At 46.8% G+C, this 22,486-nt stretch overlaps 1 protein-coding gene across 1 annotated transcript in view; it reads right to left on the reverse strand.

Moving 5' to 3' along the window:
- LOC138638068 (mucin-4-like) overlaps positions 1-22,486 on the reverse strand; it is a 305,885-nt gene that overhangs the window by 234,146 nt on the left and 49,253 nt on the right. Inside the window, exons 6-7 of the mRNA XM_069727051.1 lie at positions 7,161-7,239; positions 4,491-4,667 (exon numbers count right to left, since the gene is read on the reverse strand). Of these exons, the coding sequence (XP_069583152.1) occupies positions 4,491-4,667; positions 7,161-7,239 (256 nt within the window). The remainder of the gene's footprint in view (positions 1-4,490; positions 4,668-7,160; positions 7,240-22,486) is intronic.

A 22,486-nucleotide genomic window follows, 5' to 3' on the forward strand; every position in this document is an offset into this window, starting at 1 on the left:
GGGGGCTCTGGTGAGGGTTCGGTGACCCCTCCTCAAGGGGGGGGTACTGTTGTGAATTCTGTTGTCGAACTCCCTCCTGTGGTCGTGAATGGTACTTCGGCGAGTTCTGTCTATGGGCTCCCTCTGGTGGCTGTGAGTGAAGCTGCTGCTTCTGAGGTTCCTTACACAGGTGACGTGGTTTATCCTTTGGTTGGCTGCTCTATTTAACTCCACTCAGATCGTTACTCCATGTCAGCTGTCAATGTTCCTGCATTGGTTCAGTTCGCACTTGGATCTTTCTGGTGACCTGTCTTCTCCAGCAGAAGCTAAGTTCCTGATAGTTATTATTTGTTCATTGTTTCCTTGTCCAGCTGGTTATCATGATTTTGTCTTGCTAGCTGGAAGCTCTGGGATGCAGAGTCGCACCTCCGCACCGTGAGTCAGTGCGGAGGTCTTTTTGCACACTCTGCGTGGTCTTTTGTAGTTTTTTGTGCTGACTGCAAAGATACCTTTCCTATCCTCTGTCTGTTTAGTAAGTCTGGCCTCCCTTTGCTGAAACCTGTTTCATTTCTGCGTTTGTGACTTTCATCTTTACTCACAGTCAATATATGTGGGGGGGGGGGCTGCCTTTTCCTTTGGGGAATTTCTCTGAGGCAAGGTAGGCTTTATTTTCTATCTCTAGGGCTAGCTAGCTCTGAGGCTGTGAAGAGGCGTCTAGGGAGAGTCAGGAACGCTCCACGGCTATTTCTAGTGTGTGTGATAGGATTAGGGCTTGCGGTCAGCAGAGCTCCCACATCCCAGAGCTTGTCCTGTGTGAGTTTAACTATCAGTTCGTGCCGGGTGCTCCTAAACCCCAGGTCATAACAGGCACAGACCTAGAGATGAGCGAATATGTTTGGAAAACAATCACCAAACATAAATTCTGCACGAATGTGGCACATTTGGATTCATGATTGATAACGCAATCATTTTTGTTAAAATCAGAAAAAGTCAGTACAATTTAGTAAAAGTGCAGGAAAATTATTGCACTGCCAATAAATTATTTTAACCCCTTTCCGACATCAGACGTATTGGTACGCCAATGTTGGACTCCCTCCGGTTGATGTGGCGTTGAGCCCACATATTTCCTGGCACATATCAGCTGTTTTGAATAGCTGACATGTGGCTGCAATAGCCGAGGGTGGAATCGCGATCCACCCATGACTATCAAACGCTGACAGCGGCATTTAACAAGCGCTTCTGGCAATTGTGCCGGAAATACACACACCGGTGACTACCCATAGCCATATTGTATGAAAACACAGACACCCAGAATAATGTCCTTCACTAGTGTGACTCCAGCCTTAGGGTATGTGCGCAAGTTGAGTATTTGCAGAAATTTTTGCAAGGTTTTTGCATCTCTTGGCAGCAAAAATGCTATAGCAAAAACACACAATTTTTGCCGTGTTTTTTTGGCTCTTTTTTGCAGCGGTTTTGTACTCGTTTTTGTACAGCAACGAAGGCTTTGTTTAACTTAATAAAGATTTTTTTAAAAATTGGTGTTGTAATTTTTTTGTTCAACACCTTCTTTTTCATTCTGAAGCAGTAGCATTAGAGTAATGGGATTGCTGTCAGCAGCTGTAGTTGACACCAAGCCCTAAGTTTAGTAATGAAAAGTTGTCAACCAGACACCCTCATTACTAAACCGGTAAGTAAACACACACACGCACACATGCACACATGCACGCTCATGCATGCACACACTGTAACCAGCCTATGTAGGAACGTTAACAGAATGAAACTACATAGGCTGTAACCAAACAGCAACTGTTAATTTTAAAAAAAAATTGCGTGGGCACCCACGTAGTTTTCATGACCAGCAGAGGGAAAGCCAACAGCTGAGGGCTGATGTTAATATTCTGGAAGGAGCCAATAGCCAAAAAAGTTCTCAGGCTATTAATATCAGCTTATAGCTGTTTGGTTAGTATTTACTGTCTAGTTTACAGAGGGACCCCAGAAAAAAATTGGCCTTGGGTCCCCCTATACAATTTAAGTAGCAAAGACTAAGCAGAGAGCTGCAGGATAATATAAATAGACTAGAAAGGGGCCATGGATATTGGTCCCTTCCCAGACTAAAAACATCAGCTCTCAGCTGCCCCAGAAAAGGTGCATCTGTAAGGCTGTTGGGTATCCTAGTTAAAGATAAACTTACCTGGAGCAGCCAGTGCCAGGCAACGGCTGCCAAGGCAAACAGGATCATGGGGTGCATTATAAGAGGTCTGGATACACATGATGAGAGCATTATACTTCCTCTGTACAAATCCCTGGTTAGACTGCATATAGAGTACTGTGTACAGTTTTGGGCACCGGTGCTCAGGAAGAGCATAATGGAACTAGAGCGAGTACAAAGGAGGGCAACAAAATTAACAAAGGAAATGTGGGAACTACAATACCCAGTGAGATTAGCAACATTAGGAGTATTTAGTCTAGAAAAAAGATGATTGAGGGGTGATCTAATAACCATGTATAAGTATATAAGGGTACAATACCAAAATCTTTCCGAGGATCTGTTTATACCAAGGAATGTGACAGTCACATGGGGGCATTCTCTGCATCTGGAGGAGAGAAGGTTTCTCCTCCAACATAGAAGAGAATTCTTTACTGTTAGGGCACTGAGAATCTGGAATTCCTTGCTGCAGGAGGTGGTGATGGCACACTCAGTCGAGGGGTTCAAGAGAGGCCTGGATGTCTTCCTGGAGCATAACAATATTGTATCCTACAGATATTCTTTAGAGGGACGTAGATATGGGGATTTATTCTGACTGAAGATAGGCTGAACTGGATGGACAAATGTCTTTTTTTGGCCTTGCTAACTATGTTACTATGTTACTGAGGCAAATCTGGCACTTAGCCTCGCCTTTCCCACTTGCCCTGTAGTGGTGGCAAGTAGGGTAATGGTTGGGGAGGTTGATGTCACCTTTGTATTGTCAGGTAACATCAAGCCTACAGGTCAGTAATGGAGAGGAGACTACAAGACGCCCCCATTACTAACCCCGTGTAGTGATATTATTAAAAAAAAGCACAGACACCCAGAACAAAAGGGTATAGCACTGAGCTTCAGTGAGAGAGTTCACTAGCTCCGGTGATCTCCCTTACTTTGCCGTTTCTCACTGCTGCATGAGAAAGCTCACCGGAGTCCATCATGAACTCGTGTGACCTCTCTCACAGCAGCTCAGTGATGCACTGCAGGAGCGAGTACCTCCTGTCTGTGTATCACCAGCGGCTGGGTAGAGCAGTCACATCTCCCGATGTGACTGTTCTGCATGTGAGATCGTAATGGGACACATGGAATTACGTGGACTACAGAGGACAGGTGAATATATGGTGGTTTATTAATAAAGCTGTCAGCTTTATCTTGGCCGGTAATCAAAAATAGAGGAGTCTCCATCCAATTTTTTTAAATGATTTAAAGGCATCCTGTCAGCCACATTGTGCTGAGTAACCTAAAGACTGTGTCAGGTTGGAGCCATTATACTGATTAAAATGTTACCTTGGTTGATGAAATCCATCTGGTGGCTGTTGTTTAAGCTTTATTTGCAGTTTTGAGTTAATTAGTTAGTTTCTGCTAATAGTGTGGGCCATACACCAGGCCTCATTTCAGAATCTTAATAATTTGTGCTAATAGTGTGGGCAAAATACCTAGCCACATATCAGAATATAAATTGTTTGTGCTTCTAGTGTGGGCCAGAGACCTGGCCACATTTCAGAATATAAATTGTTTGTGCTTCTAGTGTGGGCCAGAGACCAGGCCACATTTCAGAATATAAATTGTTTGTTCTAATAGTGTGGGGCAGTCAATAGTCCACATTTCAGGATATAAATAGTTTGTGCTAATTGTGTGGTATAAATATTCAGGTTTATTAACTACTGCAATGACCGACAACATTGTAGTTGTTCGAAAATATTATCAATCATCAAAAATACAAATTACCTAATAATTGTGCACACAGTATAAATATATAGAGGCAAAATAATTGATACAGGAAAAATGTAATGCCTGGACTAGAACCAAGTAAAAAGTACAGCTGGGCTTCTGCAAAAACAATTTGTTATGATATTTTTGCCAATACGTATGTACAGAAGAAGAACAATAACAAAACTTAGAGAAAATAATGATTTAAAATGATTTACCATTAATGATGAGCGAGTTAGTCGAGTTTTCAGAGTATGCTCGGGTGTTCTTTGAGTATTTTGGGCATGTTCGCAGATTATGTTTGAGTCCCCGCAGCTGCTTGATTTGCGGCTGTTAGACAACCTGAATGCATGCAGGGATTGCCTGTTTGTTATGGAATCCCAACATTTATTCAAGCTGTCTAGCAGCCGCAAATCATGCAGCTGCAGGGACTCAAACATAATCTATGAGCATGCCCAAGATACTCGAAGAACACCCGAGCATGCTTGGAAATCTCAAGTAATGAGCACACTCGCTCATCAGTATTAACCATATATAGAACTAAATGATTGGCACTTACCCAGCAATCCTTTGGTATTGTTCAAGAAGCTACTGGGAAGACTGGATACAGCAGTCAGCATATTAGATTGGGCCGACACTTGTACAGACAGAGAACCTTCAAAGGTTGCAGTGATAGTTGAGTTATTGCTTTTGAGGAAGACAGCTGAATTGGTGTCATTTATATCGACCTCCATGTCTAGAAATTAAGATAAATTACAATATTAATCATAAGTTTCCTGATTAATAAACATTCATTCTATTTATTATACTTTTTTCTGTTAAAGAAATAACATTTTTATCATGTATAAAAGAGACACTTAGAAAAATGTTCATAGAAATATTTTTGGGTTTGGTGGAAATTAATATTTTTAAAAAAACATTCCATTTGTAAATTGAGTTACTAAGATAAAATATATAGATTTTAATATAAATTGTAACAAACTCTAAAATTGTCTAAGGCTACTTTCACACTAGCGTTAACTGCAATCCGTCACAATGCGTCGTTTTGCAGAAAAAACGCATCCTGCAAAAGTGCTTGCAGGATGCGTTTTTTCCCCATAGACTTGTATTGACGACGCATTGCCACACGTCGCATCCGTCGTGCGACGGATGCGTCGTGCTTTGGCGGACCGTCGGGAGCAAAAAACGCTACATGTAACGTTTTTTGCTCCTGACGGACCGCTTTTTCTGACCGCGCATGCGCGGCCGGAACTCCGCCCCCACCTCCCCGCACCTCACAATGGGGCAGCGGATGCGCCGGAGAAATGCATCCGCTGCCTCCGTTGTGCAGTGCATTAAACGCTAGCGTCGGAATCTCTGCCCGACGCATTGCGACGGGGAGATTCCGACGCTAGTGTGAAAGTAGCCTAATAAATTTAACAATCTAAAATATGTAAATACATTTTACAGGAGACACAATTTATTGCTACAAATACTTTTCTTTTGTACCTTACCATTTATATGTTCATGTTAAACTTAAAAGGGGTTATTAATCTCTGCTGTGCTTTACTCATAAATAGTGAGACCTAAACACTTCCATGCTAGCTCAGGGGCCCCGTTCAGTCACACAGATAGAGTCTCACCTATGACATTTATGGCCTCTTGTCTGCCTAAGATAGGAAAACTTCAAAGGGGTTTTCCAACTTCTAGATAAATTTCTGCTTTCACTCTGCAGACTTTCAAAATTGTGACTGTACAATGATCACACTGTCATGATTCTCACTTATTCCCAATGTCAGCGGGTGGGCACATGATCACAGATATGGGACTTCCACACTTGTGGTTTCGTGTTGACTAGACTCTGGTCCACTTCTCTCAATATTCATGCAGACTTGCTATCACATGCCTAGATTCACATTCTCTTCTCTTAATGGAGTATTTCCATCTCCAAGATCCTATCCCAATGTGTAGTAGGTGTAATAATAATGTTAATATTAGCAAATACCTCCAATTAGAAATGTAGTATAGTTCTTGTGATAAGCTATGTTGCTTACCCCATGTGCAGACATTGTAGTAGCTTAGGTATCCATGTTTACGACCATTCATATAGTAACAGTTATTTAGCTGTTAGTGGTCGTAAACATGGATATCTAAGCTAATTCAATGCTCTGCACATGAGGAAAGCGACATTTCGAATCATCACTAATTGGAGGCATTAATATTAGTATTCTTACACCTACTACAACTTGAGATAGGATCTTGGAGATGAAAATACTAATTTAATCATGTTTTGATAGAAGCCAACGAGAAGCTGGTCAGCATGTTAGTGTAATTATGAAAATCACATACCTGTGGTCACATGACCACCTGCGCGCACTTGAACTACGGAGAAGTTGTCATAGTGTGCACCTTGCACATTGTCATTATTTGGTAATCACAAAGCATCAAGATCTTGAAAAATCAGTTTGTCATGAGTGATCTTTAAAGGGGTATTCCCATCTCCCAAATCCTATACCAATATGTAGTAGGTGTAATAATAATAATAATATTAGCAAATACCTCTAATTAGAAGTATAGTATAGTATTTCTGATTTGCTATGTCTATGGAAATGGGAATAACGCTTTAACTTGCAAAACGGTTAAAGTGGTTAACCAAAGCTTATTTTTCCCTCTGGGCAAATAGTTGTTATTAACCTGCCTGTTTTGTACAGCACCAATCTCTGTCAACTGGTAGCCATCACGGACCACTACTGCCTGCAATTCTGTGACTTCTGGTGACATCATGAAGAGAGAGCAGTCCGGAAGAGGAAGAGATGCTCTGTTAAAATGAGGTTAAATGAAGCAGCAGAATCGCTGACAAGAGAGGTCATTGACTGCTCTATGCCAGCAGAGATTGGGCCTAGCAAATCAGGCAGGTAGTTAGCTACAACCTGTCTGTAAATCCTTAACCCAATAGGAAAACATAAGCCAAGTCCAGAAGAACCCCTTTAACTTTTAATTTATTCCTAAAATAAACTATTAGTTTTTAAGTCTGCATACTGAAAACTTTAGCAAGTGGAAAGTACTCCTGTCGAAGCGCTATTTATTTTCCCAAATCTACTGTGCATGTATTTTACTGTTACAAGTTGGGAGATGAAAGGGTACATTTATCTGCCTCTGCTTCCACTTTTGGTGCTAGTGTGTACAAGGGCAAATATTTAGTATGCTAGCCATACCATATTTCATGCTAATTAAATAAAAAATTGCTTACCTTGTGAATAATCAAATAATACTTTCTGACCATCAAGGAAAGCGTTTATACTGCTAGAATTTGCCAGATACCACTCCACCTGGTAGTCGTTAAAAAAAGAAATCATGTTATGTTCTAAATTAATGGCAAAGACCAAAACACAGTACTGGTATTCTTATGTTCTCTATTCCATAGTGATTTATCAATCATTAATAGGGATGTATCACGCAGATACAGTGGCATGTAAGAGTTTGGTTACCCCTGGTCAAAATTACTGTTACTCTGTACAGTTAAGCAAGTTGAAGATGAAAGGATCTCTAAGGCCGGGTTCACGCTTGCGTACCGGGGCTTTGCGGACAGCTGCATACTTCTCCCCTGAAGCTTCGCCCACTTCTGAGTGTCTTCCTTTTAGGTCCACCTACTTCTGCATGCGTCCTGGGTACCTACCTTTAACAATGGGTACACAGGCAATGTGGATGTATGTGGATGTATGTGGATATGTCACTTTGACGTGCCCGCCGACCCCATGGGAACGCAATGTTGCCAATAAAGTTATTGAAAAAAAGAAAAGCATGTGACATGTTGTCATCAGTGCTGTGTGACACAGCACCAATCACAGCTGTCACAGTGGGTGGGGTTATCGCAACATCACCTCACCCGATTAATCCCAATGGAGCCGATTGGCTGAACAATAGTTTCTAGCCAATCAGCGCCAAAGGGGTTAATCTAAAATAGGGATCACCGCCCTGCATGCCATCTTTACCTCAGATTTGGCATGCAGAATGGTTCTCCAGCCCCTCTGTGCCACCTGAGAGTATCTGGAGCAACCCCATGGGGCCGTGGGGTACTCGGTACCAGGTCCTGCGGTTTACAGAGGGATGTCACAGTGGCTGACCCAGCCCATGGCCCCAGGGATGTCCGTTTTAAAGGAAAAGGTCTTTAAAGGGATAAAGTTTGTGTTCATGACGCCACCTGTGGTATTCAGTCAGGGTGACCGACGCTGCTTTAAGGGGTCCGCTGGGGTGATGTTATGGCAGCTAGATGGTATACCTTCCCACAGGTGAAGTATGTCCCCAGGGCTTCCCGGTGTGTAGATGGTGGATGGTGTGAGGCGCAGTGAAGAACGAGGACCCAAGTTTGCAGTCTCTTTACCGTTACTGAAGACTTCAGCATCCACAGTCCAGGGCACCAGTTCACAGGGCAGGCAGAGTCCGGCCGGCTTGGAGGCAAGTCCAGAGTCCCCTTGTCCAGGTGGAAATCAGTAGCCTTCCTCTAGCACTGTGGTGTTGTAGTCCCTTACTGCTAAGCTTCTCATAAGGTCCTCACAACTGTTGTAGATGTTATGTCTCTCTATCCCCCGGATAGGATAGGACAAACCCATATGACTGGTGGCTTGAGGTGGTTTATAGGGACTCTATCATGCCCCAGCCTCTAAGGGGTGCCATCTTGCCTCCTGGATGTAGGGCAGACAGGTAATGTGAAATTAGCTGCCGTGCCGGTCTCTGGAGCAAGGCATAAAGGTCATTACTCCCTCGGTGTTCCGGCTACCGGGCTTCTGCGCCTTAGAAGGAAACAGCCTGTGTAGGGCTGGTCCCCTTCTGATATCCACTCCTTTGCTATGACTACCTTGCATGCTCGCTGCAATACAGTTCTGCCTTCGATGTCTCTTTCTAGGAGCTGCAGCTCTGAGGGCATGCACAGCTCTGTGTCCTTCTCTTTTGTTCTCTGACAGGATCCCACCCCTGTCAGGGACCAACTAACTAAGTGGAGCTCAGCCAGCAACTGACTAACTTTCCCTACAGGTGACCAGTTTTACCAATGTGGGGAGTGACCTAATAAATAGGAGCAAGAGCTCCCCCTGGTGGCCTGGAGTGTGAAATGTGTTGCATGTTTGTGGTACCTGGATGCAGCATCACTCTCCCCGAGTGGAAAGCAATACCACTGCGATGACCTGGACTCTAGGGTGCCGCATATCCATTGGTGGCCAGTGCGATTGTCCCTGGTATCTCCTGCCCTCCTATGCTGTGTGCTGCTCCATTGAAATCATCCTGCGATCTGTGCTGTGCTGCATCTGCCTGCTGTGTGACTCATCTGTGATCACAGCAGAGCAGCAGCGCCTCCCTCACCCTTTCCCAGTCCCCCATCCCTGTTCCAGTTTTGAGCTTTTTTCCTGTGCGCGGCGTCCTGTGCAGAGCATTTGTGCGATTCCGGCATCTGCAGAGCTCTGATCAGTATTGCTGCTGAACAGAGACTGCGCCACAGGACTTTTTCTTTTTTTAGCTATTTAACGTAGCGGACGTCGCAGTCTAAGCGATGTCCAATTTTTTTTTAGAAAAAAATAATAATAGTAGTTAGTACAGCGTAGTTTTAGACATAGCAAGGTAATGTAGCCAGCGTCACATCTTTAATGACGACTGATCTTGTTTAAGAGAAAAAAAAATTGCACAGCGTAATTTTAGTGGTAGCGAGGAAGCTTGTAGCCGGCGTCACAGCGTTAGTGACGACCGATCTTGTTTTAGAAAAAAAAACGTACAGAGTAGTTTTATAGGTAGGGAGGTAGCTTTTTTTTCTTGTTCATTAAGTTCATTAAGGGAGCGTATGTCACATTGTTGGTGACGTCCGCTTTTCTCTTGCAGAAAAAAAAATTGTTGCGTTGAGTAAATTTTTAGCTAGTGCATTATTTTTAGCTAGTGCATTAGGGGAGCGTACATCACATTGTTGGTGACGTCCGTTTTTCTTTTGTAAAAAAAAATATTTGCATCTGGTAATACATTTATAGGGAGGGCATTAGTGTAGTGAATGCCTGTTTTTTTTTATTCAAACCTTTTTTTACATCTGATTTTTCTTTCCATTTTTTTCTTCTACATTTTTTCTCTCTACTTTTTTTCCTCTGTTTTGTTATAATAAATAGTACCCTATACACAAGCCCCACACATTACATTAGTGTAAAAGCACCACTTACATACACATCCCAGGGTTTTGAAAAAAAAAATTAAATTGGCCCATTCTTTAAGAAGACTCTATTCACCAGAAGAGGCTTACACCATCCTTGCGTCCAACATGGATTCAGGCAGTGAGGAAGATCCCACATTCCTCTATTCCTCATCCTCTTCCTCCTCTAGTGAGGAAGGACCCACAAGAAGGCGCCCTAGGATCCAGGCAACTCCTGCAGCAATCGATCCCATATGGATTCCCCCCTTCCCCTGTAAAATTATCAGCCCGTCATTTCCAATTTGAGCAGCTCAGGAATCCAATTTGCCACCACTGGCCTCACTGAAATTGACTTCTTCAAATTATTTTTTAGTGATGAAATAAGAAATTTTATGGTGGCCCAGACAAACCAGTATGCCCAACAATTTTTCACCCAAAATCCCATGTCATCATACGCCAGATGGAATTCTGATGCATATGGGCATAATAAAAATAATTTAAAAAAGCTTCGGCAAAACTGGAGTACTGATATTCTCTAGAGCACACCAGTATTCCGCATGGCCATGACAAGGACACGATGAGAAGCGATCCAAAAATGTTTGCATCATAGTGATAATGCGCAGTATCCTTCCCTAGATGATCCAAACTTTGATCGTCTATATAATATTCAGCCAGTCATTGAACACTAAAGCAGAAAATTTGCCTTTGCCTTTGCCTTTACCTGGCCTTTGCATTAAGGATTGCTTCAAAGCGTACCACATGTTCATAAATTACTAAAATTAGTTTGTACCCTGCTGACAAAGCACACTTTGATAATAATTACTATAAAACTATGCCTCTAGATAAATTCCTTCAAGGGTGTAGTTTCCAAAATGGAGTCACTTGTGGAGGATTTCCACTGTTTAGGCAAATCAGGGGCTCTGCAAACGCAACATGACGCCCGCAGACTATTCCATCAAAGTCTGCAATCCAAAACATCACTCCTTCCATTCCCTTCCTAGCCCTGCTGTGTGCAAAAACAGTGGTTTTCCCCCACATATGGGGTATCGGCGTAGTTAGGACAAAATGCGCAACAACTTTAAAGGTCTATTTTCTCCTGTTACCCTTGTGAAAATAAAAAATTGGGGCTAAAATATCATTTTTTGTGGAAAAAATTTGATTTTTTTTTATTTTCCTGGGGGTTCAAAGTTCCACCAAACATCTAAATAAATTCTTTAGTGGGTCTTGTTTCCAAAATGGGGTCACTTGTGGGGGTTTTCTAATGTTTAGGCACATCAGGGCCCTGCAAATGCAACATGACGCCCTCAGACCATTCCATCAAAGTCTGCAATCCAAAACATCACTCCTTCCCTTCCGAGCCCTGCCGTGTGCCCAAACAGTGGTGTTACAACACATATGGGGTATCGGCACACTCAGGAGAAATTGCTCAACAATTTTAGTTGCTAAAAGATCATTTTTGTGAAAAAAATGTGTTTTATTTTATTTTCATAACTCTACATTATAAATTTCTGTGAAGCACCTGGGGGATTAAAGTGCTCAACATACAGCTACATAAGGGTCTAGTTTCCAAAATAGGGTCATTTGTGGAGGTTTTCCAATGTTTAGGCACATCAGGGGCTCTTCAAATGTGACATGGCGTCCGCTCTCAATTCCAGCCAATTTTGCATTCAAAAAGTCAAAAGGTGCTCCTTCCCTTCCGAGCCCTGCTGTGCGTCCAAACAGTGGTTTTCCCCCACATATGGAATATCGGCGCCCTCAGGAGAAATTGCTCAACAACTTTAGTTGCTGAAAGATCATTTTTGTGACTAAACAGTAAAATGTTCATTTCTTCCTTCCACATTGCCTCAGCTCCTGTGAAGCACCTGAAGGGTTATTAAACTTCTTGAACGTGGTTTTGAGTACCTTGAGAGGTCACAAGAAAAAAGGAAAGTAAAATCCAGCTCACCGATCTTCAGAAGGTGCACGGAACCCCCGTCCTGGTGAGACGATCCAATAGTAAAGGAAAAAAAAATTGTTTCAGCTCTTCATAATAAAATACTTAACTATATTTCATGCATTTAAAATACATACAGCCCCACGGACAACGCACAGGAGGACATGAGCTACTCGATCGCTGCCATGATCCTTATCAAAGCTTGTATTTTAAACTCATAAAATAAAGTCAAGTATTTTATGAAGAAGAGCAGGAACTTTTTTTTTTTACCTTGAGAGGTGCAGTTTTTAGAATGGTGTCACTTTTGAGTATTTTCTGTCATATAGACCCCTCAAAGTAACTTCAAATGTGATGTGATCCCTAAAAAAATGGTTTTGTAAATTTTATTGTAAAAATGAAAAATCGCTGGTCAACTTTTAACGCTTATAACTTCCTAACAAAAAAAAAATGTTGGTTCCAAAGTTGTTCTGATGTATAGTAGACATGTGGGAAATAGTGTTGAGCATTCCGATACCGCAAGTATCGGGTATCGGCCGATACTTGCGGTATCGGAATTCCGATACTTCCCGCGTATCGGATACCGGAATCGGAAGTTCCCAGAATTCAAACTGAACGCAGCAGCCAATGAGGAATAAATGGAAGTGTGGGCACATCCTGTTTAGCATGGTGGGCATGTAAGTACTGGCAAGGCTGTGATTGGCTGCTGAAATGATGTCACTCTGCACTATAAAAAACGCTGTCGCCATTTTGCGCTCACTCTGCTGTGATTTCAGTTAGGGACAGGACGCTGTGTTCTAACTGAGGGCCAGTTGAGATAGCTAATTGCTTTATTTTGCTTTTCCAAGGCTAATTTAGCAAACGCTGTGTTCACTGTTCAGTTCACCTTGCTCTTGCCTTGCAGCGCTGTTTTAACAGCGTTCTGCAAGGTCTCAGTGTGTGTGTGTGTGTGTGCAGCTCACTCTGTAGTCTGTGTGCAGCCATATACCAGGTTGTATTCAGCTCAGGGGGGGTTCACACTGCCTCACACAGTTCTATCCATTGTCCTTTTTTGCTCATAGTGCAGCCTGCTGCACATTTTTTCTCAAATTTCCTATTAGTGTCTTTCCACCCGTCTCCAGCCAAATAGTGGAAAAACACTAGATAGGATAACCTAGAGGGGGGGTTTTGGGCCTTGCAGCGCCGTTTACGGCTGTCTGCACGGTCTCCGTGTGAGCGCAGCTCGCCCTGTAGTCTGTGTGCAGCCACAGCCGGTTGTATTCAGCTCAGGGTTTGTCACTGCCTCATACTGTAAATTAACTTGTCCTTTTTTCAAATAGTGCAGCCTGTTGAAAAATTATTTAAAAATTTCCTATTAGTGTCTTTCCACCCGTCTCCAGCAAAATAGTGGAAAAACACTAGATAGGATAACCTAGAGGAGGGTTTTTGGGCCTTGCAGCGCCGTTTACGGCTGTCTGCACGGTCTCCGTGTGAGCGCAGCTCGCCCTGTAGTCTGTGTGCAGCCACAGCCCGTTGTATTCAGCTCAGGGTTTGTCACTGCCTCATACCGTTAAAAAACTTTTCCTTTTTTTCAACAAGTGCAGCCTGTTTAAAAATTATTTAAAAAATTCCTATTAGTGTCTTTCCACCCGTCTCCAGCTAAATAGTGGAAAAACACTAGATAGGATAACCTAGAGGAGTGTTTTTGGGCCTTGCAGCGCCATTTACGGCTGTCTGCACGGTCTCCGTGTGAGCGCAGCTCGCCCTGTAGTCTGTGTGCAGCGACAGCCCGTTGTATTCAGCTCAGGGTTTGTCACTGCCTCATACCGTTAAATAACTTTTCCTTTTTTTTCAACTAGTGCAGCCTGTTGAAAATTTTGTAAACAATTTCCTTTTAGTGTCTTTCCACCCGTCTCCAGCAAAATAGTGGAAAAACACTAGATAGGATAACCTAGATGAGGGTTTTTGGCCTTGCAGCGCAGTTTACGGCTGTCTGCACGGTCTCCGTGTGAGTTAAACTCGCTCTGTAGCCCGATCTGCCCAAAAAAAAAAAAGTAAAGTTCACCAAACACCACTTAACACTTGTGTAGGCCACATTTTATCAATAATAAAGTCTAGTCCACACTTTACAACATTAGTGTTTCTTACACCTGTTAGGAGGAGCATTTCAGGAATAAGCACACTAAGGCCTTAGTACTTTCCTGCTTATCTTTATCTGTCAACCAAGATGAAGAGGGCAGGGAGTAAGGGTCGTGGGCGTGGAGCAGGGAGAGGAGCAGGGAGAGGACGTGGTGATTCTGTGCCTGCTGCGGGCACCGGTGACTCACCATCACCCGGTTTCAGCAGGGAACAGTCCTTCATGCGCAGCTTTGTCGGAGAGCGCCGTGCACCGCTGCTTCGTGAAGATCAAATTGAAGCCGTTGTCGAATGGATGGCAGCTAACGCATCGACTTCAATTAGTGCCACATCCTCTCAGGCACAGACCACTGGAGAGCAGCCATCTGTCTCTTCACCACATGCCAAATTGGCCAGGCAGTCAGAGAGCCCAGGACAGGAGCCATCTCTACTTCTGTTCTCTGAATCTCTTGGCTTGGAAACAGGGGGCCAGCCAAGCAGTATTGGAGAAATGGAAGAAGAGGCAGTGTGCAGTGATGCCCAACAGCTTTGTCTCTCTGACTCTGAAGAGGCAGGTGGGTCAGTGCCTGCGGTGACCACAGCGCAGTACGCATCTGATGATGAAACTCAGGTGCCGCTTTCTGGTGCGTACTGTGCTGCCGAGACTACCCAGGAGGAGCAGTTGGTGGCAGAGGGTAGTGGAGATGATGAGGTCCTTGACCCATCGTGGCGTGAGGAACCGGAAGGTGGTGGGAGCAGCTCAGAGGAAGAGATTCCCCTAACGGGCCAAAGAGGGAGAGGGAGGGGGAAGACTGCGGAGCCTGTAGCCTCCACTTTGGCACCAGTTAGGAGCCTGTCTCTTTCAAAAGCCAAAAAGGGTGCTCCCAAGACTTGCAGTGCCTGGTCCTTTTTTGACACAGTTGCAGATGACATTTGTTTTGTCAAATGCAAGCTGTGTCATCAGAAAGTAAAAAGAGGTAAAAGTGTCAGCAAACTCAATACCACAAATATGTGGAAACATGTGCGGACCAGGCACGCGGTGGAGTTCCAAAAACACACTGAAGACCTAGGCCAACCAACAGCAGCAGCTACCACCTCTTCAGCTCATGTTGCTTCTTCCTCCAGCTCACGCACAGCTGGTTCGGCTTCCTCCTTGGATCGCCATGGAAGAACATCTGGCACTGTTGTCCAGAGACCTAGTGTAATTCCACCCACAGCACCACGTTCCCAGTCATCCTCACACTCCCAGCCTACTCTACAGCCATCGGTAGTACAGGCATGGGAGAAAAGGCGGGCATTCTCGGCAAACCACCCCTGAGCACAGGCTCTGAATGCAGGCATTGCCAAACTTCTGTCCCTGGAAATGCTCTCATTCAGGCTGGTGGAGACTGACAGCTTCCGTGACTTGATGGCATTGGCAGTCCCACAGTACAAGGTGCCCAGCCGCTTTTACTTCAGCAGGCAAGCTGTCCCTGCCCTGCACAAGCATGTGGAGGGACAAATCAAACATGCGCTACTGAACGCCGTCAGTAGCAAGGTCCACCTCACCACCGATGCGTGGACCAGTCAACATGGACAGGGGCGATACCTTTCTGTCACTGCCCATGGGGTTAATGTTGTTGAGCCGGGTACAGACCGTGCGAGTGGCGCAGGACGTGTCCTGCCCACTCCAAGGATTGCAGGAATCCAGTCTGTATGCATTGACTCCTCCTCTTACACCAGTTCCTCAGATTCCTCGCTGCAGGATCCGTCACAGTCCACCTCCACATGGACCCGTGAACGTTTACCTGTTACGACTGACATGAGCACAGCCGTGGCCAAACGTCAGCAGGCCGTCTTGAAATTAGTTTCTTTGGGGAATCGAAGCCACACAGCGCAGGAGCTCTGGAATGCCATCAAGCAGGAGAGCGATGTGTGGTTTGTGCCAGCGAATCTCCAGCCAGGCATGGTAGTGTGTGGCAATGGCCGAAATCTGGTGGCAGCTTTAGGCCTTGGCAACCTCACTCACATCCCATGTCTGGCACATGTGCTCAATTTGGTTGTGCAGAGTTTTCTGAGGGACTCTCCGGATCTTGATGCACTTCTGCACAAGGCCCACCTAGAATGTGCTCACTTGCGGCGTTCCAGCTTGGCAAGATCCCTTCCTGAACATCGCATCATATGTGACCTACCTACCAGGTGGAATTCCACGTTACATATGTTGGAGCGGTTGTGTGAGCAGCAGCAAGCAGTAATGGAGTACCAGCTGCATCAGGCGCAAAGAAGTCGCAGTCAGCGCCGCTCAGACTTCACAACCACAGAGTGGGCCACTATGAAGGACGTCTGCCAGGTTTTGCGTCCTTTTGATTATTCCACGCGGATGGCAAGTGCAGATGATGCACTAGTCAGCATGACTGTCCCCCTTATCTGCTTGCTTCAAGAAACCCTGCAAGGGATAAGGGATGATGTGGAAGAGGTGGAGGATGAGGAGTCACCTTTTCCATCAGGTTCTGGATAGTCAGCACCACGTGGTTCCTCACAAAGGGGTCGGCAGGGGACCCTTTGTGAGGAGGATGAGGAGGAGTCAATGGACGAGGAAGAGCTACGTCCAGAGGAGGGAGTTCCACCATTCTCCAGTGGTCAGTGTGTACAGCGAGGGTGGGGTGATGAAGAGCGGGCAGAGATCATGTCTCAAGCAGGGGACAGCGTTTCTGGGCCAGTTGGCAGTCTGCAGCACATGGTTGAGTTCATGTTGCAGTGCCTGAGAGACGACCGCCGCATCGACCACATTCTCAACGTGCCTGATTATTGGGTGTACGCCCTCCTCGATCCTCGCTACCATGACAATGTCCAAAACCTCATCCCGGTGTTGACACGGGAGCGTAAAATGCGGGAGTACCACGACACACTGGTGAATTCCATCATCTTCTCCAGTCCAACTGAGAGGAGTGCTGCTAGTGCTTTACAAAGCAGCTCAGTGCGTCGAGGCAGTGGAGGAGGAGGCTCTGCACAAAGAGGGAGCAGAAGCAGTGCCTCTGCCCAAGGCAAGCCAAGTATGGCACAACTGTGGAAAACTTTTGTGTGCCCGCCCCAAATGTCTACACCATCACCGGCGGCTCCAGTCAGCAGGAGGCAACGGTTCCGTCAGATGGTGACAGACTACATGGCTTGCCCTCTTAGTGTACTCCCAGACGGCTCTTCCCCGTTCAAGTTTTGGGTCTCTTAGCTGGATACATGGCCAGAGCTAAGCCAGTATGCATTGGAGGTGCTGGCTTGCCCTGTGGCTAGTGTCTTATCGGAACGTGTCTTTAGTGCCGCAGGTGGTGTACTAACAGACCGTCGCATGCGACTATCCTCCGATAACGTTGACCGGCTTACTTTCCTGAAAATGAACCAGGCCTGGATCTCGCAGGAATTTGCCACTCCTCTGCCTGATTAAGTAATTGGGTGTCATCCAGGTCTCCTGATGTGTTCATCTTTCTACCACCTGAACTGCTATTCCTGGGCTCCAACACCGCCAGTTGCGGCTCAGAAGTGCAGGCTGCACAGTCTAAACATACGACCCAGTGTTATTGGGTTTCAGTAACGTCAGCTGATCCCCAGCTGTGTAGCCGGCAATGTGTCCTGCGACCACCACGCTCGCACAACAACCTAAATGTAAGGGAACCTGTCCCCCCCCTCTGCGTTTGTTACTGAAAGAGCCATCTTGTGCAGCAGTAATGTTGCACAAGGAAAAGGTAGCTCTTTTATTTTAGCTCCTTGCACACGCAGAACTTAACACTTATAAAATGTGTTCACTGATACCGTTATACCGTCCCGGAGCTGGGACTTTCCTTCATAATGTGACGCATGCGCTGCCTCCTCAGCGTTGTTTTAAGCTGTCACGGAGCCTGCGCTGTTCTGTTATCCCTTGGCCATGGCCAGTTTGCGCTGCCTGTCTTCTGACATAATTTGGTGTCAGGATGGCTGCCCGAGAACCCGCCTCGCAGTGTCTTCTGATTGAATCACACTGCGAGCCTGGGATCCATGGGCATGCGCAGTGCATATCTTCACCTCGGGCTCTCGCCCATCTCCCTCCGCCTTCTTTAGACTGTGCTCCGTCAGCTGATCCCTAATAGCATGACACGGCCGTGACGCCGCACAGTCTGAAGAAGAGGGAAGGAGGGGAGTGAGAGTCGAGGATATGCACTGTGCATGTCCATGGATCCAAGGCCCGCAGTGGGATTACAATAGACGACACTGCGAGGTGAGATCTGGAGCAGCGTGGACGCACAGGCACTGACAGCCTGACACCAAATTATGTCAGAAGACAGGCAGCACTAATTGGGCATGGCCAAGGGATAACAGAACAGCGCAGGCTCCGTGACAGCTTAAAACAACGCTGAGGAGGCAGCGCACGGCACCAAGGGGATAGGAATGACAGCTGTGCTGCGTCCCATTACGAAGGAAATTCCCACCTCCGGGACGGTTTTACGGTATAAGGGGACACATTTTTAGTGTTTACTTCTGTGTTTGCAAGGAGCATAATTAAAAGAGCAACCTTTTCCTTTTGCATCCTTAGTGCTGCACAAGATGGCTCTTTCAGCTACAAACGTCTTGGGGGGGGGGGTTAAAGGTTCCCTTTCAACTTGCTCCAATCAGGCTTCGGCCTACACTCTGTTCCTCTGCTCCTCCTGCTGTCCCTGGGCTCTAACACCGCCAGTTGGTGCCTGGAAGTGCTGTCTGCACAGTCAACAGTCGCTCCTCTGTTATTGGGGTTCAGTAACGTCAGCTGATCCCCAGCTGTGTGTGCGGCAATACCTCCAATCTGCTCCTCCTGCTGTCCCTGGGCTCTAACACTGCCAGTTGGTGCCTGGAAGTGCTGTCTGCACAGTCAACAGTCGCTCCTCTGTTACTGGGGTTCAGTAACGTCAGCTGATCCCCAGCTGTGTGTGTGGCAATACCTCCAATCTGCTCCTCCTGCTGTCCCTGGGCTCTAACACCGCCAGTTGGTGCCTGGAAGTGCTGTCTGTACAGTCAACAGTCGCTCCTCTGTTATTGGAGTTCAGTAACGTCAGCTGATCCCCAGCTGTGTATCCGGCAACGTGTCATGCGACCGCCACGCTGGCACAACTAAAATGTAAGGGGACCTGTCTCCCCCCCCTAGGCGTTTGTTACTGAAAGAGCCACCTTGTGCAGCACTAATACTGCACAAGGAAAAGGTCGCTCTTGAAATTATGCTCCTTGCAAACGCTGAACTACACACTCATGTAATGTGTTCCCTCACACCGTCCAACCGTCCTGGAGGTGGGACTTTCCTTTGTAATGTGACGCAGCACAGCCGTCATTGCTACCCCCTTGGCACCGTGCGATGCCTCCTTAGCGTTGTTTGATTCCGTCATGGACCCTGCGCTGTTATGTTATCCCTTGGCCATGCACAGTTTGCGCTGCCCGTCCTCTGACATCATTTGTTGTCGGGCTGGCTGCGCCTGTGCGTCCACGCTGCCCGAAATCCCACCTCGCAGTGTCGTCTAATGTGATCCCACAGTGGGCCTGGTATCCATGGCCATGCGCAGTGCATATACTAGCCTCTCACTCCCCTTCTTCACGTTTCTTCAGACTAGGCGGCGTCAGCTGATCCCTAATAGCATGCCACGGCCGTGACGCCGCACAGTCTGAAGAAGCAGGAAGGAGGTGAGTGAGAGGCGATGATATGCACTGCGCATGCCCATGGATCCCTGGCCCGCAGTGGGATTATATTAGATGACACTGCGAGATTGGATCTCGGGCAGCTTGGACGCACAGGCACTGCCAGCCTGACACCTAAATGATGTCAGAAGACGGGCACCGCTAACTGTGCATGGCCAAGGGATAACATTACAGCGCGGGCTCCGTGACAGAACCAAACAACGTTGAGGAGGTGGCGCACGGCACCAAGGGGGTTGGAATGACGGCTGTGCTGTGTCACATTACAAAGGAAAGTCCCACTTCCGGGACGGTTTGACGGTGTGAGGGGACACATTATATGAGTGTGTACTTCAGCGTTTGCAAGGAGCATAATTTTAGGAGCCACCATTACTGCTGTACAAGATGGCTCTTTCAGCAACAAATGCCTGGGGGGGGGGTTAAAGGTTCCCTTTCAACTTGCTCCACTGCAGGCTTCGGCCTACACTCTGCTCCTCTTTGATTCCCTGGGTTTCAACACTGTCAGTTGCCACCTGGAAGTGTTGTCTACACAGAAAAAACACTAGCTGATGTGTCAGTGGGGTTCAGCACCGCCAGCTGTTCCCCTGCTGTGTAGTCGGCAACGTGTCCAGCACAAGCCACGCTGGCACAACAGAACAAAAGCTGCCACCAGTGCAGGCTTCGGCCTACACTCTGCTCCTCTCCTCCTCCTGCTGACCCTGGGCTCTAACACCGCCAGTTTTTGCCCAGAACTGCTAGCTGCACAGAGAAAAACACCAGCCAATGTGTTAGTGGGGTTCAGCACCGCCAGCTGTTCCCCTGCTGTGTAGCCGGCAACGGGACCTGCAAACGCCACGCAGGCACATGAACTGAAATTAAAGGGAACCAGCCCCCACCCCAAGGTGTTTCTATGTATAACAGCTACCTTGTACAGCAGTAATGCTGCATTTGTACAAGGTGGCTGACTTTTTCTCCTTGCCAACGTGGAACTCAACACGTACAAAATGTGTCTCATTGAGACCATTCCACTGTCCCTGAGGTGTGATTTTCCTTTCTAATGGTACGCAGCACCACCCTTGGTAGCACTGCCCATCTTGTGACATCATTGGTTGGCTGCCTGTGCCTGTGCGTCCGCCCTGCCCGACACAACCCCCCTCGTTGTCTCATATATTTTGGCTGCGAGGGTGTGATTGATGGGCATGTGCAGTGCATATGTTCACCTGTCTTAACTCATCTCCTTCTGCCTTCTTCAGACTATGCGGCCTCATGGCCGTGGTAGGCGATAAGGGATCAGCTGAGGCCGCCCAGTCTGAAGCAGGTGTAAGGACATGTGTGAGCGGCAAACATATTTACTGCACAAGGCCACGAATCCCAGCCACGCAGTGTGATTTTTTGAAAACACACTGCGGGTCTAGGATTCATGGCCATTGCTAACCGCACCGGCCAACATGAAATGAGGTGAGAAGACAGACAGCGCTCACAGCGCATGGCCAAGAGATCACAATAGCGCAGACTCCTGTACAGCAAATAACAACACTCAGGAGGCTGTGCCAAGCACCAAGGCGTTATTTATGTGCACCTGTGCTGCGTCTCCTTAAAAAGACAAGTCACGCCTCCAATACAGAACTGAACTACTGTTCAATGGGTTAAATTGTGTACGTCTTTCATTCTGCGTGTGCAATGAGCAAAACTTAAAGAGCAACCTTTAACTTGTGGAGCTTTACTGCTGCACAAGGTGTGGCTCTTCAACATTGTAACACCTGAGGGTGGGTTAAAGGTTACCTTTGAAATTGGTTCAAGTAGGCTTCGGCCTACACTCTGCTCCTCCTGCAGACCCTGGGCTCTAACTACGCCAGTTGGGGCCCGGAAGTGCTGGCTGCACAGAGAAAAACACCCACCATCGTGTCAGTGGGGTTCAGCACCGCCAGCTGTTCCCCTGCTGTGTAGCCGGCATCGTGTCCAGCACAAGCCACGCTGGCACAACAGACCAAAAGCTGCCACCAGTGCAGGCTTCGGCCTACACTCTGCTCCTCTCCTCCTCCTGCTGACCCTGGGCTATAACACCGCCAGTTGCAGCCTGGAAGTGCTAGCTGCACAGAGAAAAACACCCGCCAATGTGTTAGTTGGGTTCAGCACCGCCAGCTGTTCCCCTGCTGTGTAGCTGGCAACGTGTCCTGCAAACGCCATGCAGGCACCTGAACTGAAATTAAAGGGAACCTGGCCCCACCCCCCCAGGTGTTTCTATGTATAACAGCCACCTAGTACAGCAGTACTGCTGCATTTGTACAAGGTGGCTGATTTTTTCTCCTTGCCCACGTTGAATTAAACACGTACAAAATGTGTCTCATTACAGACCATTACAATGTCCCTGAGGTGTGACTTTCCTTTTTAATGACACGCAGCCCCCCCCTTGGTAGCGTTGCCCGTCTTCTGACATCATTGGTTGGCTGCCTGTGCCTGTGCGTCCGCCCTGCCCGACACAACCCCCCTCGTTGTCTCATATATTTTGGCTGCGAGGGTGTGATTGATGGGCATGTGCAGTGCATATGTTCGCCTGTCTTAACTCATCTCCTTCTGCCTTCTTCAGACTGTGCGGCCTCATGGCCGCGGCATGCGATAAGGGATCAGATGAGGCCGCCCAGTCTGAAGCAGGTGTAAGGACATGTGTGAGCGGCAAACATATTTACTGCACAAGGCCACGAATCCCAGCCACGCAGTGTGAATTTTTAAAAACACACTGCGGGTCTGG

Source organism: Ranitomeya imitator, chromosome 5 (assembly GCF_032444005.1).
Source record: "Ranitomeya imitator isolate aRanImi1 chromosome 5, aRanImi1.pri, whole genome shotgun sequence".
NCBI lineage: Eukaryota > Metazoa > Chordata > Amphibia > Anura > Dendrobatidae > Ranitomeya > Ranitomeya imitator.